We start from the raw sequence: 22,674 nt of genomic DNA on the forward strand, positions 1-22,674 counted from the left end.
TGCACATCCAACTCGGAAATGCCTGGAGGCAAAGTATTTAAAAAGTGAAAGTAAAAAAAAACCCTTCTCTTGGAGTTCATTGTGGCGGGCTCCCCTTGCCCCTGTGGACCTGCTCCAGATTCAAAGGTCAGCCCTCAGCAGTCGTTTTACTGCAAAGACGAGCACTTCATCCTCCTGAGGCTTTGTAACTCCCACTGCCTGATGCTAAGGACGGTTGTCTTCTAACTCAGCCACCACAAAGACGTATTTATTCATTTGCTCTGGCAAATCACTGATCCTATTTTACACGGTGTTCATTACCTCCGCAAACGTTAATTGAGCACCTACGGCCAGACATTGATTACACTAAGTGTTAGGAAAGCATCAGTGAGTAAAGGAGGCTTAATTCCTCCCCTTAGAGAGCTCAGAGACAGTGAGGGATACAAGCCTGAGGTGACTGGGGAGGGGGCGGGGTTGACGAGGGAAGACAGGGTGCTCCCCAGCACAAGTGACTTCTGCTGAAACCCGAATTCCCTGGTGTCCAGTGGTTTAGGACTCCGTGCTTCCATTGCAGGGAGTCTGGGTTCCATCCCTGGTCAGGGAACTAAGATCCCACAAGCCGCGTGGTGCGTCTAAAAAATAAAAATAAAAAAAATCTGAAACCGGAGTTATCCTGTGAGGAGGGAAGAGTGTTCAAAGCAATGGCAGTGGTATAGCAAAGACTGGGAGTGCCACATTTAAGACATTCAACACACTGGATTTTGGGGTAGAAAAGAGGCCAAAATGAGATTTAAAAGGCAAACTGAGACCAAATGTTTAGTGTTTTACAAACCAGTGTTTTTAACCAATGTTAAAAAGTCTGTTAGCAGCCCTAAGAGCGTTGAAACATTGAAAGGCTTTCAGCAAAGGGATTGCCATGATGAGATTTGCTTTGGGGGATGGCCTCTGGTTAAGAGCCTAGCTAAGTTGCTGTTGGGAGAGTTCAATGTCAGGTGACGCTGGCTGCATCTAAGGTAGTGGCAGTGACATAGAAACCAGGGGGTGGGCAGTGGGGGTGACTCTGCTGCCTCTGTTGGAGAGTTTACCTTGAGGTGCCGACGGCATGGCGTTGTGTAGGCAGCCAGTTATCAAGGTCCAAAACTCAGAAGAGAGATCTGAATTGGAAATCATTTAGGGAGGTTCCTTTGTATTATTTTCATCCCTGAACCAAAAGATGGCGTAGAAGTTTTTTTTATTTTTTTTAATTCTAAGCAAACATCTTAGAGCTGCAAAGCCTACTTGACCAATGTTCCAGGTACACGTGAGTAAATAAGATTTGGCTCCAGATAGCAATTACTACTGGCACCTCTTCCCTTCATCTCATGAGACACAAAGTAATTGTAAACATCAATCTAGACACCACAGACTCAGCAAAGGAAAAAAGTTCACTTTTTCCCTGTGGGGAAAAACTTAAATGATTTTCCCTTTGTCTTCATTGCAGGTGTGTGTGTTGTACGGCTTGCCAAGCTCCTCGTCAGCTATGTTTGCAAGAAATAGACATGATCCTATCTGTGTTGTTTGTATTGAAAGTATTCCCAACCTTGAAAAGCATATTAATGTTTAATGAACTAAAACAGACTCTTCTGTAGGCAATGCCTTGATCTGTGCCCTTTCTTTAAAAGTGTTAACACCACAAAGGATACAGAGAGTAGAGTTTGGCTTCCCTTGAGAATTTCACACTATATCACGTGGCCAATTTAAAAACCTCCCTTGTGCTTCCCTCACACTGTTTGTATATAACTTATCTTTTCTCCGCTGGAGGAATAAACGTGCATTCTGCCGTGTCACCTGTGGTTGGTGGAGTGGTGACGAATGACTGTTTTATGGTGTTTTGTGGGTGTGGGCTACATGACTTTATTTGATATTTTCTCATTCCAGGTAGTAATACCAGCCACTGACTGTTTTCTCTATTAAGATTGTGAACTTACAAGGCACGGTGTGTATTTAAGATCTGATTACACAATTAAATAGTTTTTTTTCTTTCTGATCTACTTGAAGTTGTAATATGGATATTTACAAAACTACTAGACAAAGGTCTACAGTTTACTTAACTTTTAAGAGAAACCAAGCGTCTAGATAAAAACAAATAAGCATCTTACCAAAGAGAGGTGAGTTAAAATCTTATTCATAAATAATAATAATTTGCAAGAACAAGCAATTCTTCTGAATTTCGCATAGGTATCCTTTAACTGTTGACAGTTTCATCCATTTATCTCTCTCTTCCTTTCACTAGTTTATTACTTCCACCTTAAAATGGTCAAGGAAACCCTTGCCAATTATCTTGAGCAATTATCTATAGCAACTCACTGCTTGAAGGATTTTTAAGTCGTTCACATTACATAAGATTCTGTACAAATGGTAATAATTATAAATAATATTTAAGTTTTAGAGACTTACGGCAAGGTATTGAGAAATTGAAATAACAATAATGATGATTCTTTTCAGTTCTCATTCAACCGCACTGAAAAGATACAGAGGTGCTAATGCCACCATTTCTTTTTATTCATGATGTAAGAAACTAGGCAGTTAATGAGAATGAATAAAAACTATTAAAACGTGTTTTAATTTCATCAGAGTCACTTTATACTTTAATTGCAGTGACTGCAACTGATTAATAGACTGATTTTCCAGTGATCATGAATAGAGCACAGAGAGGGAGAGAAAGTACATAACTAACTTAAATCTACAGATAGGCAAAAAAAATCAATCTTAAGGAGAAAAATATCTTTCCTAATGCGTTCTATTAGCTGCAGTGGTGAAATTGAGAGGTTTAGGATTAAAACCCTTTTTCCATTCCTCCTCTTTCTTTCTGCTGGAGGTAACCACACACTATACAATGGCGATACGATATATTGTTTGCATCATTCACGTAAATCTTATTATTTATTGCATTGTTACATGTGCTGTGACCTCCCACCTCTGTCTCTCTCTCCCTTCCTCTCTCTCTTTCTCTCTCTCTCTCTCTCTCTCACACACACACGCATAAAGCACATATGTCAGACACATAATAAATGTTCTACACGTGGTAACTATTATCATTACTCTTCACTCTTAATGACAACTTGGATAAAAAATTTTCAGAGTACTATTGAATACATAGAACTCTATTTTCTTATATGAACTGCACATTATGCTATAGCATCAAAACACTTGATCTACAGTTGACGGAGTGAGTCTGAACACACACTTGCAGAACAAAATTTGGTCTCTGCGTAGCCCATTTGGTGATTCATGGTCGTATTCACTCACGTGATTTTAGTCTGTTCCACCTCTAGTATGTATCTGGGAGGAGTAGAGAGACGGGAATACGGGAGGGGTCTCCCTCACGGCATTTCACAGATATCTTCCATAACTCAAAGCTAATCTGTACAGTGATGTGGTTTGCCAGGAATGTGAAGAGGCTTAGATCACTCACTAGATGCAGATGATCAGGCCTCTGCAGTAATCACAAAAGCCTTTTAAAAGACACACAGATGTGCTTGGTGTGGTCGTCTGGTCACAGTAAGCATTTTCAGGGTTTCGTCTTCACCTTTGCCCCCTACTCGCGTGAGAAATGTAAGGAATTTATTGGCTCGTATTTGAGGTCCACCTTGGCTGAGGTGAATAAGATAACACCTTCATCTGTGTACATCCACTCACAGGCCCTAGCACTGTCCAGGCTGAAGGGATGAGGAGGTAAAAGTAAGCTGTAGGCAGATTTATCACCCCGTGACCCAAAATATGCAGCAAAATCTCCAAGGTTGCTTTTGTATTATTCAAGAGTTCAGGGAGCTCTGTGCTTTCTATCATGCTCGCATATGAAGGAACAAAGAAAACACAACTTTCCAGTTTCAATAAAGATCATTTATTGGGGGGAAGGAAAATAAAGAATCCTTACTCGAGCAGTGCACAGAATGGGTTTCCTGTGGTTGTGAGCCATAATTGTAGGGTTTTGTTTCATTTTTGTGTTTGGTAATTCAGTTAAATGCTCTGACACGTGATAGTCGTCTCTTGAATGACCTTGTGTTTTAGGGAACATTGATGTGAGTTGCATGACCTTTTAGACTTGGATCTCTGGAGTCCTTAAAACCACACACAGATGACTAAACTGTCTCAAGTCAAGGACTATTTGCCTTATCACATGAATATACTCAATTAATTTATCTTTGTTGATAAGCTCACAATAGGGAAAGTATACACTCCATTTACTATTTCTGCAATTTCCCACAAGCCTATAAATATTTCAAAATAAGTTTTGGGAATTTTTTTTAAAAGCTCACAGATTGTCTCCCAGGTTTCTTCATTAGTCAGCTGACTGCTATCTCTCAGACTCTGGTAGCTGTCTCACGAGGTAAACTGCTGGTCACGGGTAGAATCAGGGAATGATGGTTAGATCAATTCATCGCCAATACTGGAGAAAAATACAAAGTCTCCAAAGTGTGTGTCCTGTTTTAATGGCCTAAGTCACATGATTTTCATACACGTTTAAAACAAATGTAAGGGCTTCCCTGGTGGCGCAGCGGTTGAGAGTCCGCCTGCCGATGCAGGGGACACGGGTTCGTGCCCCGGTCCGGGAAGATCCCACATGCTGCGGAGCGTCTGGGCCCGTGAGCCATGGCCGCTGAGCCTGCGCGTCCGGAGCCTGTGCTCCGCGGCGGGAGAGGCCACAACAGTGAGAGGCCTGCGTACCGCAAAAAAAAAAAAATGTAAGCCCCTTGGTATGAGATTATTTCTCTAGTGGAACCTCAGTATAGAGTACCCCCAAAACCCTATAGGTAACCTACTATCATGTCCTAAAGTCTTCAGGACTCATAATCATATATATTCTAGTTATGCCAATCGTATGTAGTCTAGTTATGCCAATAGGGGCTAACTCTCTAGGGGTTATTAGAGGCCCAAAGACAGTGGACTGATGGACTAGAAGATGTCGTTATGCAAATAGTCTCCAGAGTGATGACGCGGTAGGAGACAGGAAAATGAGCCGTCCGGCCAAATTCATAAAATTTCAGCTTTATGTGTTCTGTTTCGTTTTGCAGCTACTTTACCAGCTAAACTTTTAGGAAGTACATTTAGAAGCCATTTATAACCCCACATACAGGGGACAAGGTAACTCATGTGCCTCAAGATAAGGATGCTCAATCAGAGGGAATTCCCTGGTGGTCCACTCGGTGCTTCCACTGCCGTGGCGGGGGTTCAGTCCCTGTTCAGGGAACTAAGATACCACAAGCCGTGCAGCGCCGCCAAAACAAAACGCAGCAAAACAACAACAACAAAAATAAGCAATAAAAAAAGTTCCATTAGACACTTTACCATACGTACTTTTGTTTTTCAACAGAGGCATTTTGATCTGAAAACTGTGTAAGTCTAGAGACTAAAGAGATGTTATCTTGCTAAAAGGAAAAAAAAATGATGGTATAAGGAAGTCGATAAGATGAAGCGAACTGTTCTTTGGAATTTCATCGTACAGTTTGATGTGGAAAAGTAAACGTAACAGAAATGGTTTCTGTTTCCTTCTTAACAGAACCCATCCTCTACTTTGGTGACGTCGAGTACCCTGTGGACGAGAGCATAGGCTCTGTGGATGTGCGGGTGTGGAGAGCCGGCACTGACCTGTCCCAGGCTTCTAGCGTCACCGTGAGGTCTCAGAAGACAGACCCTCCCTCTGCTGATGGTGAGCAGTTTCCTACAGCAACTCTTTTGAGTATTCTACAATTTTCCACTTGCCATGATGAAATACCTTAAAGCCCAAATACTTCACTTCTGTTTAAGCAGCCTGGTTGAATGTAATTTTTTCTGAAATTATTACTGTATAGTTGGCAAATCTAGGCTCTATTTACTATTGTGAGAAAATACATCTAGAGGGCCACGAATCAAAAGCTGATTTATAAACATATAAGTCAAAGACTCTACATTTGAATGCCTTTATTTGCATGAATTGGTTCTCTATACTTGGGAAACCTACCATCGTTGAATATTATGACATCATATGCACAACTAGAATAATCGTGAAGGCCACCCTCAGAGAAATCTAGTGGCATTTAAGGATCATGCAGGTACGTGTCTCTAGCTTGGCTCCTTCCTCATTTTAAACAAACGTCCCCATAAATACTTGGGACCCAAAGACTTTTCCTACACTTCATTATACAATCTGTCCTAGCCGACACATGCTTGCCTTTTATTCTGGAATCTACATCTGCTAAAAGTTTATCTTAAAGCTACGACAAGCATAAGATAAGAAATTTCCTTTTTTGTCCCATCTAAATGACCAGCAGTACAAACTATCTCTTACACATGCCCACACATGTACATCGTGCACACATCACACATTCATCACACATACCATTCATCCCATTTTATGTCACCCTTAAGTTTTCACTTTTTAAGTGTTGTAGAACCAGCATAGTGTTTTGCATGTAGCTGGTGTCCAATAAACATTTGTTTAGCCAAATTAGTCATTTCTTTAGAGAAAATTCAAATCAAAGAAAGAGGTGAGAATAAAGGTAAAGAAGAAGAGGAAAAGAAAAACACGGAAAGAACTACAGTGAGATTCAGATACAGAGACTTTTAAAAATGAATTAAAGACACATACTCAAATATAGTTGCATATTCAGAGGTAAACAGATACAAAAGGAGAGTTAGAAGAGCAGAAGGTATGAAAACAAGGAAGAAATAATACTGAACACTCTCCCCTCTTCTCAGTCTTTATGGATGTAGTACCTAAAGATTAAGAGAAAGTTTTGTTTTTTTAACTACTTTAGAACATAAATGGAGATGTCAACACTAGTATGCGCCCCACAGTCTGAAAAATAATAAGCCAAAAACCAAATATGTCTCTGGGGCAGGTGTGGGTGAAGCATGTCAGACAAAAGCTTGTATCTGAAATGTGTTGTTTTAACCAGCAGGCAGTCACACACCTAAAGTTCTGTAGTAGCTTCTGAAAATAGATTTGGATATTTAACTAATGATAACAAAATTTCAATATTTATATTTCATATATAATTTATGATAATCAAATGATTGATATGCTGGTTATTTTTAGACCTGATTTTTACTAGTTCTATTTGAGAATTCCAAAATAGATGGAAAAAAACTATAAGAAAGCTAAAATAACTAAAGGTAAATAACTTGTTAGACGTAGATAAGACAAAGTTCAGAACCTGATCTTTGATCTACCATCTCAATAACCAAAAGGTTAGATACTAATCTTTTGCATTTCATTAAATGTATTTTCTGTAACGGTATGCTAGTCTATATATTTTTAAAAGGATTATAAATATATCTTCACAGTTTGCTTCTCATAATTTTGTTTAAATTGAGTTAGTCCCCAACTGAAAAATTCTTCTGTTACTGTCATAGCTGGAACAGACTATGTGGGAATCAGTCGTAATTTAGATTTTGCACCTGGAGTCAACATGCAGACTGTTCGTGTTATCATTCTGGATGATCTTGGACAACCGGTGCTGGAGGGAATTGAGAAATTTGAACTTGTGCTTCGAATGCCTATGAATGCTGCCCTTGGTGATCCCAGCAAAGCCACGGTGGCCATAAATGATTCTGTCTCAGATTGTGAGTGTTTATTAATTAATGATGATAAGTAAAGCGATAAGGTAGACTTTATATAAATGTTAAGTAAAATGATAAACTAGGGTTTATATACCCATATTAGTTTGCTAGGGCTGCCGTAACAAAGTACTACAGACTCAGAAATTTCTTGTCTGACAGTTCTGGAGGCTAGGAGTCCAAGATCAAGGTATCAGCAGGGTTACTTCCTTCTAAGGGATGCAACAGAAGAATCTGTTCCAGCCCTCCCTCTTGTCTTGTAGATGGCAATCTTTTCCCCTGTGTGTCATTACATCAGCTTCTATGTGTGTCTCTGTGTCCAAATTTCCCTTTTGTATAAGGACACCAGTCATATTGAATTAGGGCCCACCCTAATGACCTCATTTTTACTTGATTAGTTCTGTAAAGACCCTGTCTCCACATAAGGTCACATTCCGAGGTACTGGGTGTTAGGACTTCAACCTGGGAATTAGGGGACACAGCTCAACCCATAATAATACCTTAGCTGACCAAGTCTTACTTTCTCATCCTGATTATTTTGATAGAATTAAACAGCTTCAGAAGAAAACTTTCAGTCTTCCTCGCAAATTTAAAAAAATGAGATTGCTATCAATATCTTGATTGTGTGTCAAGAACTCCCCCCCACAGATGGGTGGGACCGCATGGTGTTGCACAAACCCTTGAGTATTAACGGTCTTTTTTGATTTCTCAACACAAGACATTTTCTGTTATCTCCTTACTCCCAGACTCCTGAAATTCCCCTAATGATGTGCCAAAGACACTGTTCTGAAGCAGTAAGCTTCTGGACACATGGCAGGGCTCTCTGACACGTCATCACAAGAAAATTCTGAATAATCTTCTACCACGATGATCCTGACATTGCTTGGAGGAGTCTAACCTATTGTCAATGAGGCCTGTAGTTAATTGACCTAGTATAGGTGTCACTTTCTATTATGTAATATATATAATATTATAGTCATTGTCAACTTTTCCAACACGGTCCAGGTAAACTATGCATGTGATTATGTGCACAATATTTAATATTATTCATATCAAGAAATTCTGAAAAGCTCATGGTAAAGCAACATATATAGATACAGACATCTTAAAATCTCTGGTTTTATCTACTTTCTCACATTTCATTGCATCTTCCTACGCCACAAAATAGGCAGAGCAAAATTACGAAGATAAGGAAATCAAAATCCTGAGTTAAGTGATTTGCTCAAGGCCAAAACACTGGCAAGTGACTGAGTGGAGAGTTGGTTCCAGTTCTTCTCATTTCTGTTCCATTATTCTTCCCACGAAACCATGTTTTCTGGAATGCCGTTTTCCTTACATTTCTATCCACTTTGATTCATATGTTTATTTTCTTGTATTTTTTGGCAGTGCCTAAGATGCAATTCAAAGAGCGAGTATATACTGGCAATGAAAATGATGGGCAGATAGTTGCCGTGATCCACAGGAGTGGAGATATCCAGTACAGGTCTTCCGTGAGATGCTATACGCGCCAGGGGTCTGCACAGGTGATGATGGACTTTGAAGAACGCCCAAACACTGATCTCTCCACCATCACCTTCCACCCTGGTAAGTTTTGGCTTGAAATTTTTATTTGGAATTTGCAGAAGCCAAGTTTTGGGTGTGAAATATCTATCAAGGAAATACAGGTTCTGGATTTCAGCAAGCTTATGACATGGTTTAATGTGCACTAAATGATAACAAAGGGAGGTAGATTAACAGGGTGAATGAATGTTCTTTTGGTTTCCGTATCAACTTATTGATTAGTTTCTAGTGATGTGCTATATTGTTTATTCAAACTTTATGCAGCAGATAATGTCATATCAAATGTGTAGATTTCACAGTACTGGGAAAGACTTAATGTTCAAATGACAGAAATGAAAGGAAATAGATGTCACATTTTTAATATGTATCCAATGTCATAAAATATTTGACCACTTTGATCCAATAATTGTACAAGATACATGTGCTGTGGTCAAATTAACAATGACCAACCAGTACAAAGTTGCTAAATTTGCCTCCTGATCATAATGTTAGAAATTTGTAAATAAAATTGGCATTTCCTCTTTTCCCCTTGTTTTCAGACATAAGTGACAGAACTTAAGACAGGCATTAAAGAACTCCCTGTACAAATAGGGCCTGTCATTGCATATGTTCAAACCTCATCATTCATTCAGCAAATATTAATCTAAGGCTTATTACATGCCAGACACTGTTCCTTGCGCTGTCGATACAGCAGGGAAAAAAGCAACATCCCTGCCCTCGTGGGGCTTACCTCCTGGTTGCAGATGCTTCCCTTATGGCCTACGGGATGTGATTGTCCTGCTGTCGTTATTATTGTTCCAGGTGAGACTGAAAAGCCTTGTATCCTTGAGCTGATGGATGACGTACTATACGAAGAGGTAGAGGAGCTCCGTCTGGTTCTTGGCACTCCACAAAGCAACTCCCCTTTTGGAGCTGTGGTTGGTGAACAAAATGAAACTCTGCTAAGGATCAGAGATGATGCTGATAGTAAGAAGCTGTTTCTTGTGTTCAACTGTAAATTAGGAACTGAAATCCATCTGTATTAAAGTTTTAGGTGGCTCAGAAAATAACCCCCTCTTTCTGACTTGGCTTTTAAAGTAATTGAGAAATAGGAAAAAGACTAAGATAAGTGGAGAACGAAATAAACCATTTAAACTGAAAATTATGTTGAAGAATATGGTTGATACCTAAATGCTAAATCCCAAGCATTCAGACCTCCCTACTCCTCACATACCCTTGGGTGCGGGTCGTCCTGGGTCAACAATTTCCTCCTTCCCTTCCCTTAGTCAGTGGCCCACTCGTGTAAAATTTTTGGCGCATAGACACAGCTCACAGCACGTGATTTCTGGGGGCTGGTTAATTGCTAAGGAAGGAGCTGGGCCATGCATGCTCAGTTTCTCATGACACACCAGTGATACTGAGCGAGGGGACAGAGGGAAGGCAAGAGAATAATATAATTAAGCTCCTCCCACATGGGAAACAGAAAAACCATTAGAAGTGGAGAAAAAAAGCATTCCCTTTACAATTTAATTTGTCCGTGTCTCCCACTGTTTTAGAGACAATTATTAAATTTGGAGAAACCAAATTTAGCGTCAGTGAACCCAAAGAACCAGGACAGTCGGTGGTTATAAAAATTCCAGTGATTCGCCAAGGAGACACTTCAAAGGTTTCCGTTGTGAGGGTTCACACCAAGGACGGTTCAGCCACGTCTGGAAAGGACTATCACCCTGTGTCGGAAGGTATGGGGGCTCCTAGGGCCCGTGTCCAGATGGGTTGTGCTCACACTGTGTTAGTGCTGGTACCCTTGAGAAAAAGGAAGAGAGATATCCATCCAACTGAAATACAAATACATGCACTCCTTTAAATTAATCTCCTTCAGGAAAACAAAGTCAATGGAATTTATTTCCAGAGTTTCCCTTTTTGACTGCTGGGTACCTGTGTTAGGGAAATTTTGAGTTAGTGTGCTAGATGATCTTCTGTTTTGAGTCTACAGTCCTTTAATTTTCAGTGCGTTTTACCTGCGTTTTGGCAATTCGATATTAAATAACAATTTTCCTGAATATCCTATTGCATTGAAAATGTGCATGATAGCCAAGAAGATAGTCATAGAACAACAACCATCCAAAACTTCAAGCTAGAAAGTTTAGTGTTAATGGAGGACAGTAAAAGGGGGACAGATTACCAACCACAGGGCCCATGAATTCTCTGGGCCTTAGGAACTCATGATGAATACATTTCATCCATCCCTCTCCTTCTTCAAACTTTCGGATCATTTCACCCATTACTTGTATGAGTATAAAACAAGTCAGTTCTTCTCTCTCCCTGTGGGTTGTTTAGTGGCAAAATAGAGACTGCCAACAGTTTTTGGTGATCATAGACTACAGGCGTTCATCTTGATCTGCTCAGTTGAGAACAAAGTTTAGGAAGTGACAGAATCAGTAATAGAATTAATGAAACAGTTGGAAAAACTAGCATCTTCTACAAAGGAACACTTATTTTCTTTGCACATATGGTAAAAGTTTGATGAACTGTAGAGCTTCAAGGTTATCCTCATATTATTTTCTATGTAAAGAATGATAATACATTGGAAATATATGCATAGAACCCAAAAAGAAAGGAAAAAACTGATCAGCTGCTAAATTATAAAATCTAAAATAACTATTTCTAAAATGAGCATGTTTTACATGAAGGAAACACCTTCTAAATGTGGATGACATGATCTTTAACAGAAGATGCTTTTCTTATAAAGAAAACAATTCTTTTTCCTAAGACAGAAACAAAATTACATGTATATAGTAAATTGACAAATGAAATCAGAGAAAACTTAAATAACAGTAAATCAACCTGTGTCTCTTTTATCCTATAAATGTCAACATGTGTTTATAAAAAAAATTTAATAATCTTTCCTGAAATATATTTTAATTTCTCCTTTTATGGTCCAAATTGAGGTAAACAAAAAATTAAATATAGAATAAACGTTGAAATATTTTTGGTTAATATTTAATATTTAACCCAAATATTTTTGGGTTAAAAATGTCTAGGGGCTTCCCTGGTGGTGCAGGAGTTAAGAATCCGCCTGCCAATGCAAGGGACATGGGTTCGAACCCTGGTCCAGGAAGATCCCATATGCTGCCGAGAAACTAAGCCCGTGCGCCACAACTACTGAGTCTGCGCTCTAGAGCCTGCGAGCCACAACTGCTGAGCCCGCGCACCTAGAGCCCATGCTCTGCAACAAGAGAAGCCACCGCTCGCCACAACTAGAGAAAGCCCGCCCGCAGCAACGAAGACCCAACACAGCCAAAAAATAAATAAATAAATTTATTTAAAAAAAAAAAGTCTGAAGTGGCTGAGGAAACAACTATCACCTAGCATGTATACTGTAAGAAACAATTAATTTAAGCATTTAAAATAAACACTTAAGTTTTCAACTTCTCAGAAACTAGGTTTATATAATTCAGAGGGTTACAAAACTCAAATGTTTACAAGGCCAAGACAAGCAATGAAAATGAGGGAAGCAAGGAAAGTGTGAGGGAAAGATGGAGTGATGGAAATGTTCTTCAACCAGAAAGTCCATTCCGTGCTGAGAAAGACCTGTACTGTCATAGCCAGATGACTGTTGCCAGGCAGAAAAGTACAAAAGATCTAAAACATCTGTATTTTTCTATGAAATCCCCAGATGTTGAAGGGTTAGAAAATAAATTTTCATTGCACCTTCACACAGGTCAAACCAAACAAATTGGTGACCCAGAATTGATCAGCTATTTTCATCCTCTGGAACGAGGACTGTACGCCCTCTTGGGGCATGAGAAATCTAAGGCTAATGGTATCAAAGAACTGGCTAAGGCCAGTGTGGAAAATGGCTGTACCCAGAAACAGAAATAATTTTAAAGATGAGTCTGGCTTACAAACACAATTTTAAAGAAAAAGATACTTTTCATAATTGATGGAAGTAGGAAAAGAAAAATACATTGGAGACACATTTTCTTCTGCCACATTTTAAAGGATTTCTTAATTTAGAATTATAATGATTGAATACCACCGTGACATGAGAAAGCAGTGTCTGTTATCGTCTGATTGGAATGATTATGCATTATATTCTTTATTTTCTCCTCTGAACCAGTTTTTCACAAGGCATTGTAAAACCAACAAAATTGTTTATCCAAGTTTGGTCAGCTGCTTATTCTTGAGTTCAATAAAATCAATTAATTTTTTAACATTTTAAGAATCTCAGAATGAATGGTTAAAAAAGGATTACCATTATTGGGTTTATTTTTCATGACAATGAAGGAATTATTTTTAGTGAGGAGGGACAGGGTGAGAGAAAAAACACCATTAATATTTTTCTTTAAAAAAATTGCTGAATTTCCAAGATTAACGTCAACAACCGAAAGAAGTCTTTTAAAAATATAATTTGACATGATATTAAAAATTTCAACAATTTTATGTCCAGCTTTTCTAGATATATACATAATGAAAATACTATTCACACTCAATAATGCCTGTGATCATATATTTGACTTATGTCCTGTTGGTTTAGAAATTCTGGGAAATGAGAGGTGAGTTTGTCTGATTGTGCCGATATCAAAATTGTTGATTGTCTATTCCATAACTCTGCATTTTTTCAAACTGTGGGTCAAAAAATCAATTTAGTAGCTTATGATTAGAATTTTCTTCTGGATAAAATGGAATAGAATAGAAAATATTAGAGTGCAATGCATATTGTAAGAATAGGTGATGTTTTTAAAACTTTTTATTCCATTTTATCCACACTCACATGTGCACACAAACATATACACGTAAGTATACTGGGCCACAATATGAAATATATTTCTCATTGTGGATCACTGTCAAAGAAACTTAAGAAAAACTTCACATATTCCTATGTAAAAGATTTAAACCTGTGATTTTGCATTTGTAGAAATTGAGTTTAAGGAGGGAGAAATCCAGCACATTGTTGAAATTGAAGTAATATTCGATGGGGTAAGAGAGATGAGAGAGGCCTTCACTGTCCACCTAAAACCCGATGAAAATATGATAGCAGAGACGCAGGTAAGTAATTTATGGATATAAATTTGTGGCCAGTATTTTATCATGGAAAATGCATGTAAGCATCACATAGTGTACAGTTAAGTAATCAACTTTATACAACCCTTGTATAAAGACAATGCCCATAATCTCTTTTCACCTCCTAAATAAATTTTGTTTCCATTCAAAAACAAGAATCAAGAAAGTCCTGGGGCTTCCCTGGTGGCACAATGGTTGAGAGTCCGCCTGCCGATGCAGGGGACGCAGGTTCGTGCCCTGGTCCGGGAAGATCGCACATGCCGTGGAGCGTCTGGGCCCGTGAGCCATGGCCGCTGAGCCTGTGCGTCCGGAGTCTGTGCTCTGCAACGGGAGAGGCCACGGCAGTGAGAGGCCCGCGTACCACAAAAAAAAAAAAAAAAAAAAAAAAAAAAGTCCTAAATTCCCTGGCGGTCCAATGGTCAGGACTCCATGCTTTCACTGCCGAGGGCATGCGTTCGATCCCTGGTTAAGGAACTAAGATCCTGCAAGACCCATGGTGCAGCCAAAATAAAAAATTCCTGTCTCTTTCTTGAAAAATCATGTTTGTAGAAACGCAAGGACTAGAGCCTCCGAGTCCCACGTCAGCCCAGTTACCCTTCCTATTTTAGTCAGTAACGACTGAATCTGGGGTTAACCTCCAGAGAGAAAGCATAGTCTCAGCACAAAGATGAGGCTATTAATTTAGTGCCACAACTCATTAAAACACACATTTCAACCCACAAAACAGTTTGCTAACCCTCAAAATTCCCACCTGCTCATCGTAACTTTATTAAATTGATGTCCAGAGCCTCAATGACCCAAATGTTACTGTCCTAGCACTTCTTTCCTGTGTTTATTTAATTTATATGATTTCATCAACCAGATATTCTTCAAGATAAATGTAATTTCCATAGAATTTTGACCTTTAAGCCTAATTTTTAAAGCTAAATGATTTAACGAACAGACCAATGTTTACAGTATCTGTGCTTACATTTACTCGATTTCTTTTATTATTTGTTTCACTATTAGCATGAGATCAAATTGGGGAGACTTTTTTCCCCTTAAGTACAGGTATTTTTAATATTTTATAATTTTTACTACTTGATGGTATTTACAGTGCCTTGGTTTTTTTTTTTAAGTCATATTTAAAATTCAAGAAGTAGGGGCAGAAAATCTTTTTCAAATATATTTTTGTAAGTCTTGATCACATAAGAAGTGAGTCTTTAGTTTTTATGGAGCATCATATTAAACTCCTTTGAGTAAGAGGAACAGAGATTCACTCAAATCACTTCAAGTGATCAAAGCCCCTTTTAAGAAGACACACGTAAATATAGGCTTGGAAACTGCAATGTATCGTTGGATATTGGAAGATGATTCGGGAGCAAAAGGCAAATGTGTCAGTGGGGTTTCCTTGTCCTTCTACCCCCAGTAGATGTTCACAGGTTCCTCTTCTGTCTGACTCAGCTTCTCCCTCTGCCTGTGCTTCTGTCCTCTGCTCCTCTGAAGCTTCACTTTTCACCTGATTTCCACTTCAGCGGGTCCATGCTGTCACATGACCTCTAGGATCTGCCTTCTCCCTGGTCTCTTTCAGCTTTCCTCCCACTATTAACTAATTGACTTTTTCATGGATCTTCCACTTTACCACCCCGAGACAGACTTAACTACTATCATCACAATTTGGAGAAAAAAATTCAAGCCCAAATACTTTGTGGGCCACTGGCCAACCCAGGACTCAGGTACCCTCCCCTGCACCATAAGATATGGCCCAGGTGCCAGAGTCATGAGGAACAAAGCACATAGAGCCTGTCACACTGCAGAGGCTGTGGGTGTGACAATTTTTACTATAATGAAGCCATGGACTTGCCAAGCATTGTGAGTATTGTTCTGCACAATAGAAGCAGCATGAGTCTAGTATGTCAGTAATCATGGAGAATTATCTTTTCCTTCTAGGCCACCAAAGCCATTGTGTACATAGAAGAATTGAACAGCATGGCAGATGTCACTTTTCCTTCTGTCCCTCAAATTGTGTCCTTACTGATGTATGATGACACTTACAGAGCCAGAGAGAGTGCTGGACCTGTGTCTGGTTATCCTGTTGTCTGTATCACGGTGAGTAGGAAGTTGAGGAAAATTGTAAAATAGTTAAAATAATCATGAACATTAACCAATATAGTATGGGCTTTGTCATGATGAAATAAAAGTGGGGGAAAACTGCAGGATTTAATCTATGAACTTTTGAAAGGAAACTGTTGATCAAGTAAAGGTCCTATTCAAGTAAAGGTCCTCTTCCTTCATCCAACAAAGGTTTACTAACTGATGTACACATAGTGTGTTATCTCATATTATCTCAGGGTTTGCCACTGAGAGAAAAATAAGTAAGATATGAACTCTACACTCAAGGATTTAAACATAAGGGAGAGAAAAATATATAAGAATCAGTCACTTTACTATAAGGCATGATGTGATCATTATACAAACTAGGAGATGGAACAGCAGCTCCACCTGTGAGGGAAGGTTTGGGATCGTCCGATGAAAATGTCAATAGTTTAAGAGTCACATAAGGGGGAATCCCCATAAGGTTAACAGCTGATCTTTCAGCAGAAACTCTGCAAGCCAGAAGGGACTGGCAGGACATACTTAAAGTGATGAAGGAGAAAAACCTGCAACCAAGATTACTCTAACCAGCAAGGATCTCATTCAGATTTGATGGAGAAATTAAAACCTTTACAGACAAGCAAAAGCTGAGAGAGTTCAGCACCACCAAACCAGCTTTACAACAACTGCTAAAGGAACTTCTCTAGGCAAGAAACACAAGAGGAGGAAAAGACCTACAATAACGAACCCAAAACAGTTAAGAAAATGGGAATAGGAACATACATATCGATAATTACCTTAAATGTAAATGGACTAAATGTTCCAACCAAAAGACACAGATTGGCTGAATGGATACAAAAACAAGACCCATATATTTGCTGTCTACAAGAGACCCACTTCAGACCTAGAGACACATACAGACTGAAAGTAAGGGGATGGAAAAAGATACTCCATGCAAATGGAAATCAAAAGAAAGCTGGAATAGCAATTCTCATATCAGACAAAATAGACTTTAAAATAAAGACTATTACAAGAGACAGAGAAGGACACTACATAATGATCAAGGGATCAATCCAAGAATAAGATATAACAATTGTAAATATTTATGCACCCAACATAGGAGCACCTCAATACATAAGGCAAATGCTAACAGCCATAAAAGGGGAAATGGACAGTAACACAATCATAGTAGGGGAATTTAACACCCCACTTTTCACCAATGGACAGATCATCCAAAATGAAAATAAAAAAGGAAACACAAGCTTTAAATGATACATTAAACAAGATGGACTTAATTGATATTTATAGGACATTCCATCCAAAAACAACAGAATACACATTTTTCTCAAGTGCTCATGGAACATTTTCCAGGATAGATCATATCTTGGGTCACAAATCAAGCCTTGGTAAATTTAAGAAAATTGAAATCGTATCAAGTATCTTTTCCGACCACAACGCTATGAGACTAGATATCAATTACAGGAAAAGATCTGTAAAAAATACAAACACATGGAGGCTAAACAATACACTACTTAATAATGAAGTGATCACTGAAGAAATCAAAGAGGAAATCAAAAAATACCTAGAAACAAATGACAATGGAGACACAACGACCCAAAACCTATGGGATGCAGCAAAAGTAGTTCTAAGAGGGAAGTTTATAGCAATAAATCCTACCTTAAGAAACAGGAAACATCTCAAGTAAACAACCTAACCTTGCACCTCAAGCAATTAGAGAAAGAAGAACAAAAAGCCCCAAAGTTAGCAGAAGGAAAGAAATCATAAAGATCAGATCAGAAATAAATGAAAGAGAAATGAAGGAAACGGTAGCAAAGATCAATAAAGCTAAAAGCTGGTTCTTTGAAGATAAACAAAATTGATAAAATTGATAAACAAAATTGATAAACCATTAGCCAGACTCATCAAGAAAAAAAGGGAGAAGACTCAAATCAATAGAATTAGAAATTGAAAAGTAGAAGTAATAACTGACACTGCAGAAATACATAGGATCATGAGAAATTACTACAAGCAACTATATGCCAATAAAATGGACAACCTGGAAGAAATGGAAAATTCTCAGAAAAGCACAACCTTCTGAGACTGAACCAGGAAGAAATAGAAAATATCAACAGACCAATCACAAACACTGAAATTGAGACTGAGACTGTGATTAAAAATCTTTCAACAAACAAAAGCCCAGGACCACACGGCTTCACAGGAGAATTCTATCAAACATTTAGAGAAGAGCTAACACCTATCCTTCTCAAACTCGTCCAAAATATAGCAGAGGGAGGAACACTCCCAAACTCATTCTACGAGGCCACCGTCACCCTGATATCAAAACCAGACAAAGATGTCACAAAGAAAGAAAACTATAGGCCAATATCACTGATGAACATAGATGCAAAAATCCTCAACAAAATGGTAGCAAACAGAATCCAACAGCACATTAAAGGGATCACACACCATGATCAAGGGGGGTTTATTTCAGGAATGCAGGGATTCTTCAATATATGCAAATCAATCAATGTGATACACTGTATTAACAAATTGAAGGAGAAAAATCATATGATCATCTCAAAGATGCAGAGAAAGCTTTCAGCAAAATTCAACACCATTTATGATAAAAACCCTTCAGAAAGTAGGCATAGAGGGAACTTTCCTCAACATAATAAAGGCCATCATATATGACAAACCCACAGCCAACATCGTCCTCAATGGTGAGAAACTGAAACCATTTCCACTACAATCAGGAACAAGACAAGGTTGCCCACTCTCACCACTCTTATTCAACATAGTTTTGGAAGTTTTAGCCACAGCAATCAGAGAAGAAAAGGAAATAAAAGGAATCCAAATCAGTAAAGAAGAAGTAAAGCTGTCACTGTTTGCAGATGACATGATACTATACATAGAGAATCCTAAAGATGCTACCAGAAAACTACTAGAGCTAATCAATGAATTTGATAAAGTAGCAGGATACAAAATTAATGCACAGAAATCTCTGGCATTCCTATACCTATAAAAAAATAAAGAATCACATAAGGAAACGTCATTCCTGTATGAAGTGGTTGCCTTACAAATGGCATAGTTACTTTTTCAATTGCCTTCTTACCTTTGAATTATAAGCTCCTTGTGAGCAAAAACTGGGACGCATTTATTCTTACTTTGCAATACCCCTGGTGTAATGACCTACATATAATAGGTATACAATAAATGTTTATTGGATTAGCAAGGCAGATATAATAATGCGGTGCAAGTTACAGAGGTCTTGAAATGTTATATTAAGGAACGTGCACTTTATTTGTTGGGTAGCAGGGAGCTCTTGCACAGAAGAATGGCATGAGAAGAGGGGTTGTATTGGAGTGTCACCATGGCAACCGTGGTCACCTGATGAGAAAGGCCCTGAATTAGATAGAAAGGTGATGCTTGGAGTGGGAAGGAAAAGACCAACTTAAGAGACATCCTACAAAAAGAATCAACCAAGTTCACTGACCCACTGGATGTTGGGGGCACAATGAGAGAGAGAAGAGAGGGAGAGAGAAAAGAACAAGGACGATTCGACAACTCTGAGGATTCAAGAGATGATGAAATGAGTATCACTTTTACTCATATCAGGTTAAAGGTGGAAACGGCCAATAAGCTGTTTGAAATGCAAGATTAGAGTTCATAAAAGCTAGCATCGCTAGGACTAGGAATTTGAAAGTTGCATGAATAACATGTAGAAATGGAAAAAAAGTAGCAGTGAAAACACTAAGGGAGAGAGAACTTAAGAGGAATAATTTCCACCTTGTTCTAAACTGTGGCCCTAACATAGTTATTTGTTTCCCGTAGGCTTGCAACCCTAAATATCCAGACTATGACAAAACAGGATCCATTTGTGCAAGTGAGAACATCAATGACACTTTGACTCTGTACCGATGGCTGATCAGCGCACCCGCGGGCCCCGACGGAGTGACCAGCCCCATGAGAGAAGTGGACTTCGACACCTTTTTCACTTCATCCAAGAGGATCAGTTTAGACTCCATATACTTCCAGCCTGGCTCCAGGGTGCAGTGTGCGGCTCGGGCTGTGAATGCCGATGGCAATGAAGGCTTGGAGCTGATGAGCCCTACCGTAACCATCGGCAGAGAAGAAGGTAGTGCATGGCCGTTTTCACATGAAGGTCGCTGGAATACCATGGAATGTTATATATGTCTAATTTCCAGTTATTCATTCCTCCAAATGCCCCATGTATTCCGTAATACTCTATACGGTTTTTTTTTGTTTTGTTTTTTTTTGCGGTGCGCGGGCCTCTTACCGTTGTGGCCTCTCCCGTTGCGGAGCACAGGCTCCAGACGCGCAGGCTCAGCGGCCATGGCTCACGGGCCCAGCCGCTCTGCGGCATGTGGGATCTTCCCGGACCGGGGCACAAACCCGTGTCCCCTGCATCGGCAGGCGGACTCTCAACCCCTGCACCACCAGGGAAGCCCTCTATAAGTATTTTTAAATGATAATCTATTTTCGCAAAAATATTCATTAGAAAACAAATATTTATTCATTTTGCATTTTTCGATCACTGAGCATATGTCAGGCTTTTGGCTGTCATATGAAAAATAAGGCAGGATTCCTGCCTTCCAGGAGTCCATACTCAAACTGAAGACACAGACAAATTTTAGTCTGGACAGGACACAGAAATGCAAAAGTAGTAGTGATGGGTTATAGCCTGAGTGGATCTGGAAAGGTTTCATCAAAGAGGAGATGCTTAAGCTGAGTCTTGAAGACAGTAGGGGAAAGCAAGCATGAGCAATGACTCGTAGAAGCATGAAAAAACATGGAGTATTCTGGGAACTACAAGCAGAGAAATGGGGCAGGATGACAGGGAGAGGAAGGGAGATCAGGAGATGAAGCAGTTGGTACGCAAGGGTCAGATGTGGACAGGGCAGCTCATATGTGATGCCGTATCACTCCCAGCTGGTGGCTGGCTGAACAGGAGTTTGCTGGGGCAGGAGGGGAGGGACAGTCCAGGTAGAGAGGTGTGTACTAGTGTCCATACTTGGTTATTAGAGGGGAGATTGAGGTCAGGGCTAGGGCCCGGACACAGTGGAGGTGGAAAATACATGTGGCCGGAGACAACACTGACGAGACAGGAAATCCACTTTATAAACTAATCCTTTACTCTGCAGAAGAATGTTTAAATCAGAGTTTTAAAATAAGTCTTTTAATAAGATTCTATTTCTAAAAATTCCATTTGTGTACAACACTTCGGATGTACATACGTTGCAGCAAGAAAAGTTATATGTACCACCTCCCACCATTATATATTCAGGATCAATATTTATTGATAACATGTAGAGTAACCATGTTCTTTCATTAGGATTAGAATGTATGGTTTTTAGATTTCTCTTAAAACCAAACTATTGTGTTGGTACCAAAACTAAATTAAACAATGCCTTAAAATGAGTCACTCCCAATTAATAGAGCAGACATCCCAGATGCTAGGGCCTGATTCTGATCTGTTTTCTACAAACAGAAAAGAAATTATGTATTGCCTAGTTCTCTGGAAACTGATCCAGCATCGGGCGGTCTCTTCCATGGTATTAAAATGAAGACACTACAGTGCTTTCAAAGCAAACATACGAGGACGATTTTCATGTTAAAATTCTAGATAGATAGATAGATTAGACAATGAGTTATAATTTATAATACACATACTGTAAGAAATTACATATATGGAGAAAACTATATATTTTGCTCTCTGATTCTAAGAAGGCTAGTTTTTGTTTTTTAGAGTGAGTGCATTTTTAGTTTTATTATAAATAATGTAAATTTTATGACTAGTCTTAAGGATTTAATTCTAAGGTGGCAAAATCTCATTCATTTAATTAAACTACGCCTACTTTTCCTGTTGTTTTTCAGTCATGTTTACTGTGCCTGTTTATACTTTATGTTAAGACAGTTTTGTGAATATGACCATAACAGACGGTGTCCAGCACAAATTAAATCACACTGAATAATATTTATTTTTTCTTAAATTTTATAAAACACCCCAAATGTTAAGAAGAAGCCATTGAACTGTCTGCTGGGATTACTTTTCCCATGATGGTCTTTTGCTTCGTCATAATATCAACTCTCAGCAGTGCCTTAGTTCACAGAGAATTGTAAAGTACACAGAAAATTCATAGTGCCTATTTAAAAATATATACTTCCAGTGTTGTCTATTATCTTCCTTTAGCATAAATGTCTTCATTTTGCCTCGAGGTCTTTGTCAGCCCCGGGTGCCAGGGATAGTGGGAGCAGAGCCCTTCTCAGCTAAACTGCGCTACACGGGTCCCGAGGACCCGGAGTATACCAACCTCATCAGGCTCGCCGTCACCATGCCCCACATAGACGGTAGGTGACCTGGGAAAGCAAATCCATGGAGGCGGTTTGGGCTTCTCTTTACCTGCTTTATTTGACTGAACA

General features: G+C 39.1%; 1 protein-coding gene across 1 annotated transcript in view; it reads left to right on the forward strand.

Moving 5' to 3' along the window:
* The window catches only part of FREM2 (FRAS1 related extracellular matrix 2), a gene marked incomplete at both ends in the record, with an annotated part of 156,201 nt that overhangs the window by 110,696 nt on the left and 22,831 nt on the right, over positions 1-22,674 (forward strand). The window contains 9 exons of the mRNA XM_082859368.1: positions 5,519-5,668; positions 7,354-7,563; positions 8,944-9,141; positions 9,919-10,083; positions 10,653-10,835; positions 14,015-14,145; positions 16,090-16,248; positions 20,065-20,368; positions 22,471-22,602. Coding sequence (XP_082715494.1) covers positions 5,519-5,668; positions 7,354-7,563; positions 8,944-9,141; positions 9,919-10,083; positions 10,653-10,835; positions 14,015-14,145; positions 16,090-16,248; positions 20,065-20,368; positions 22,471-22,602 — 1,632 coding nt within the window. The remainder of the gene's footprint in view (positions 1-5,518; positions 5,669-7,353; positions 7,564-8,943; positions 9,142-9,918; positions 10,084-10,652; positions 10,836-14,014; positions 14,146-16,089; positions 16,249-20,064; positions 20,369-22,470; positions 22,603-22,674) is intronic.

This window comes from Leucopleurus acutus (assembly GCF_964270905.1).
Source record: "Leucopleurus acutus genome assembly, chromosome: 18".
NCBI lineage: Eukaryota > Metazoa > Chordata > Mammalia > Artiodactyla > Delphinidae > Leucopleurus > Leucopleurus acutus.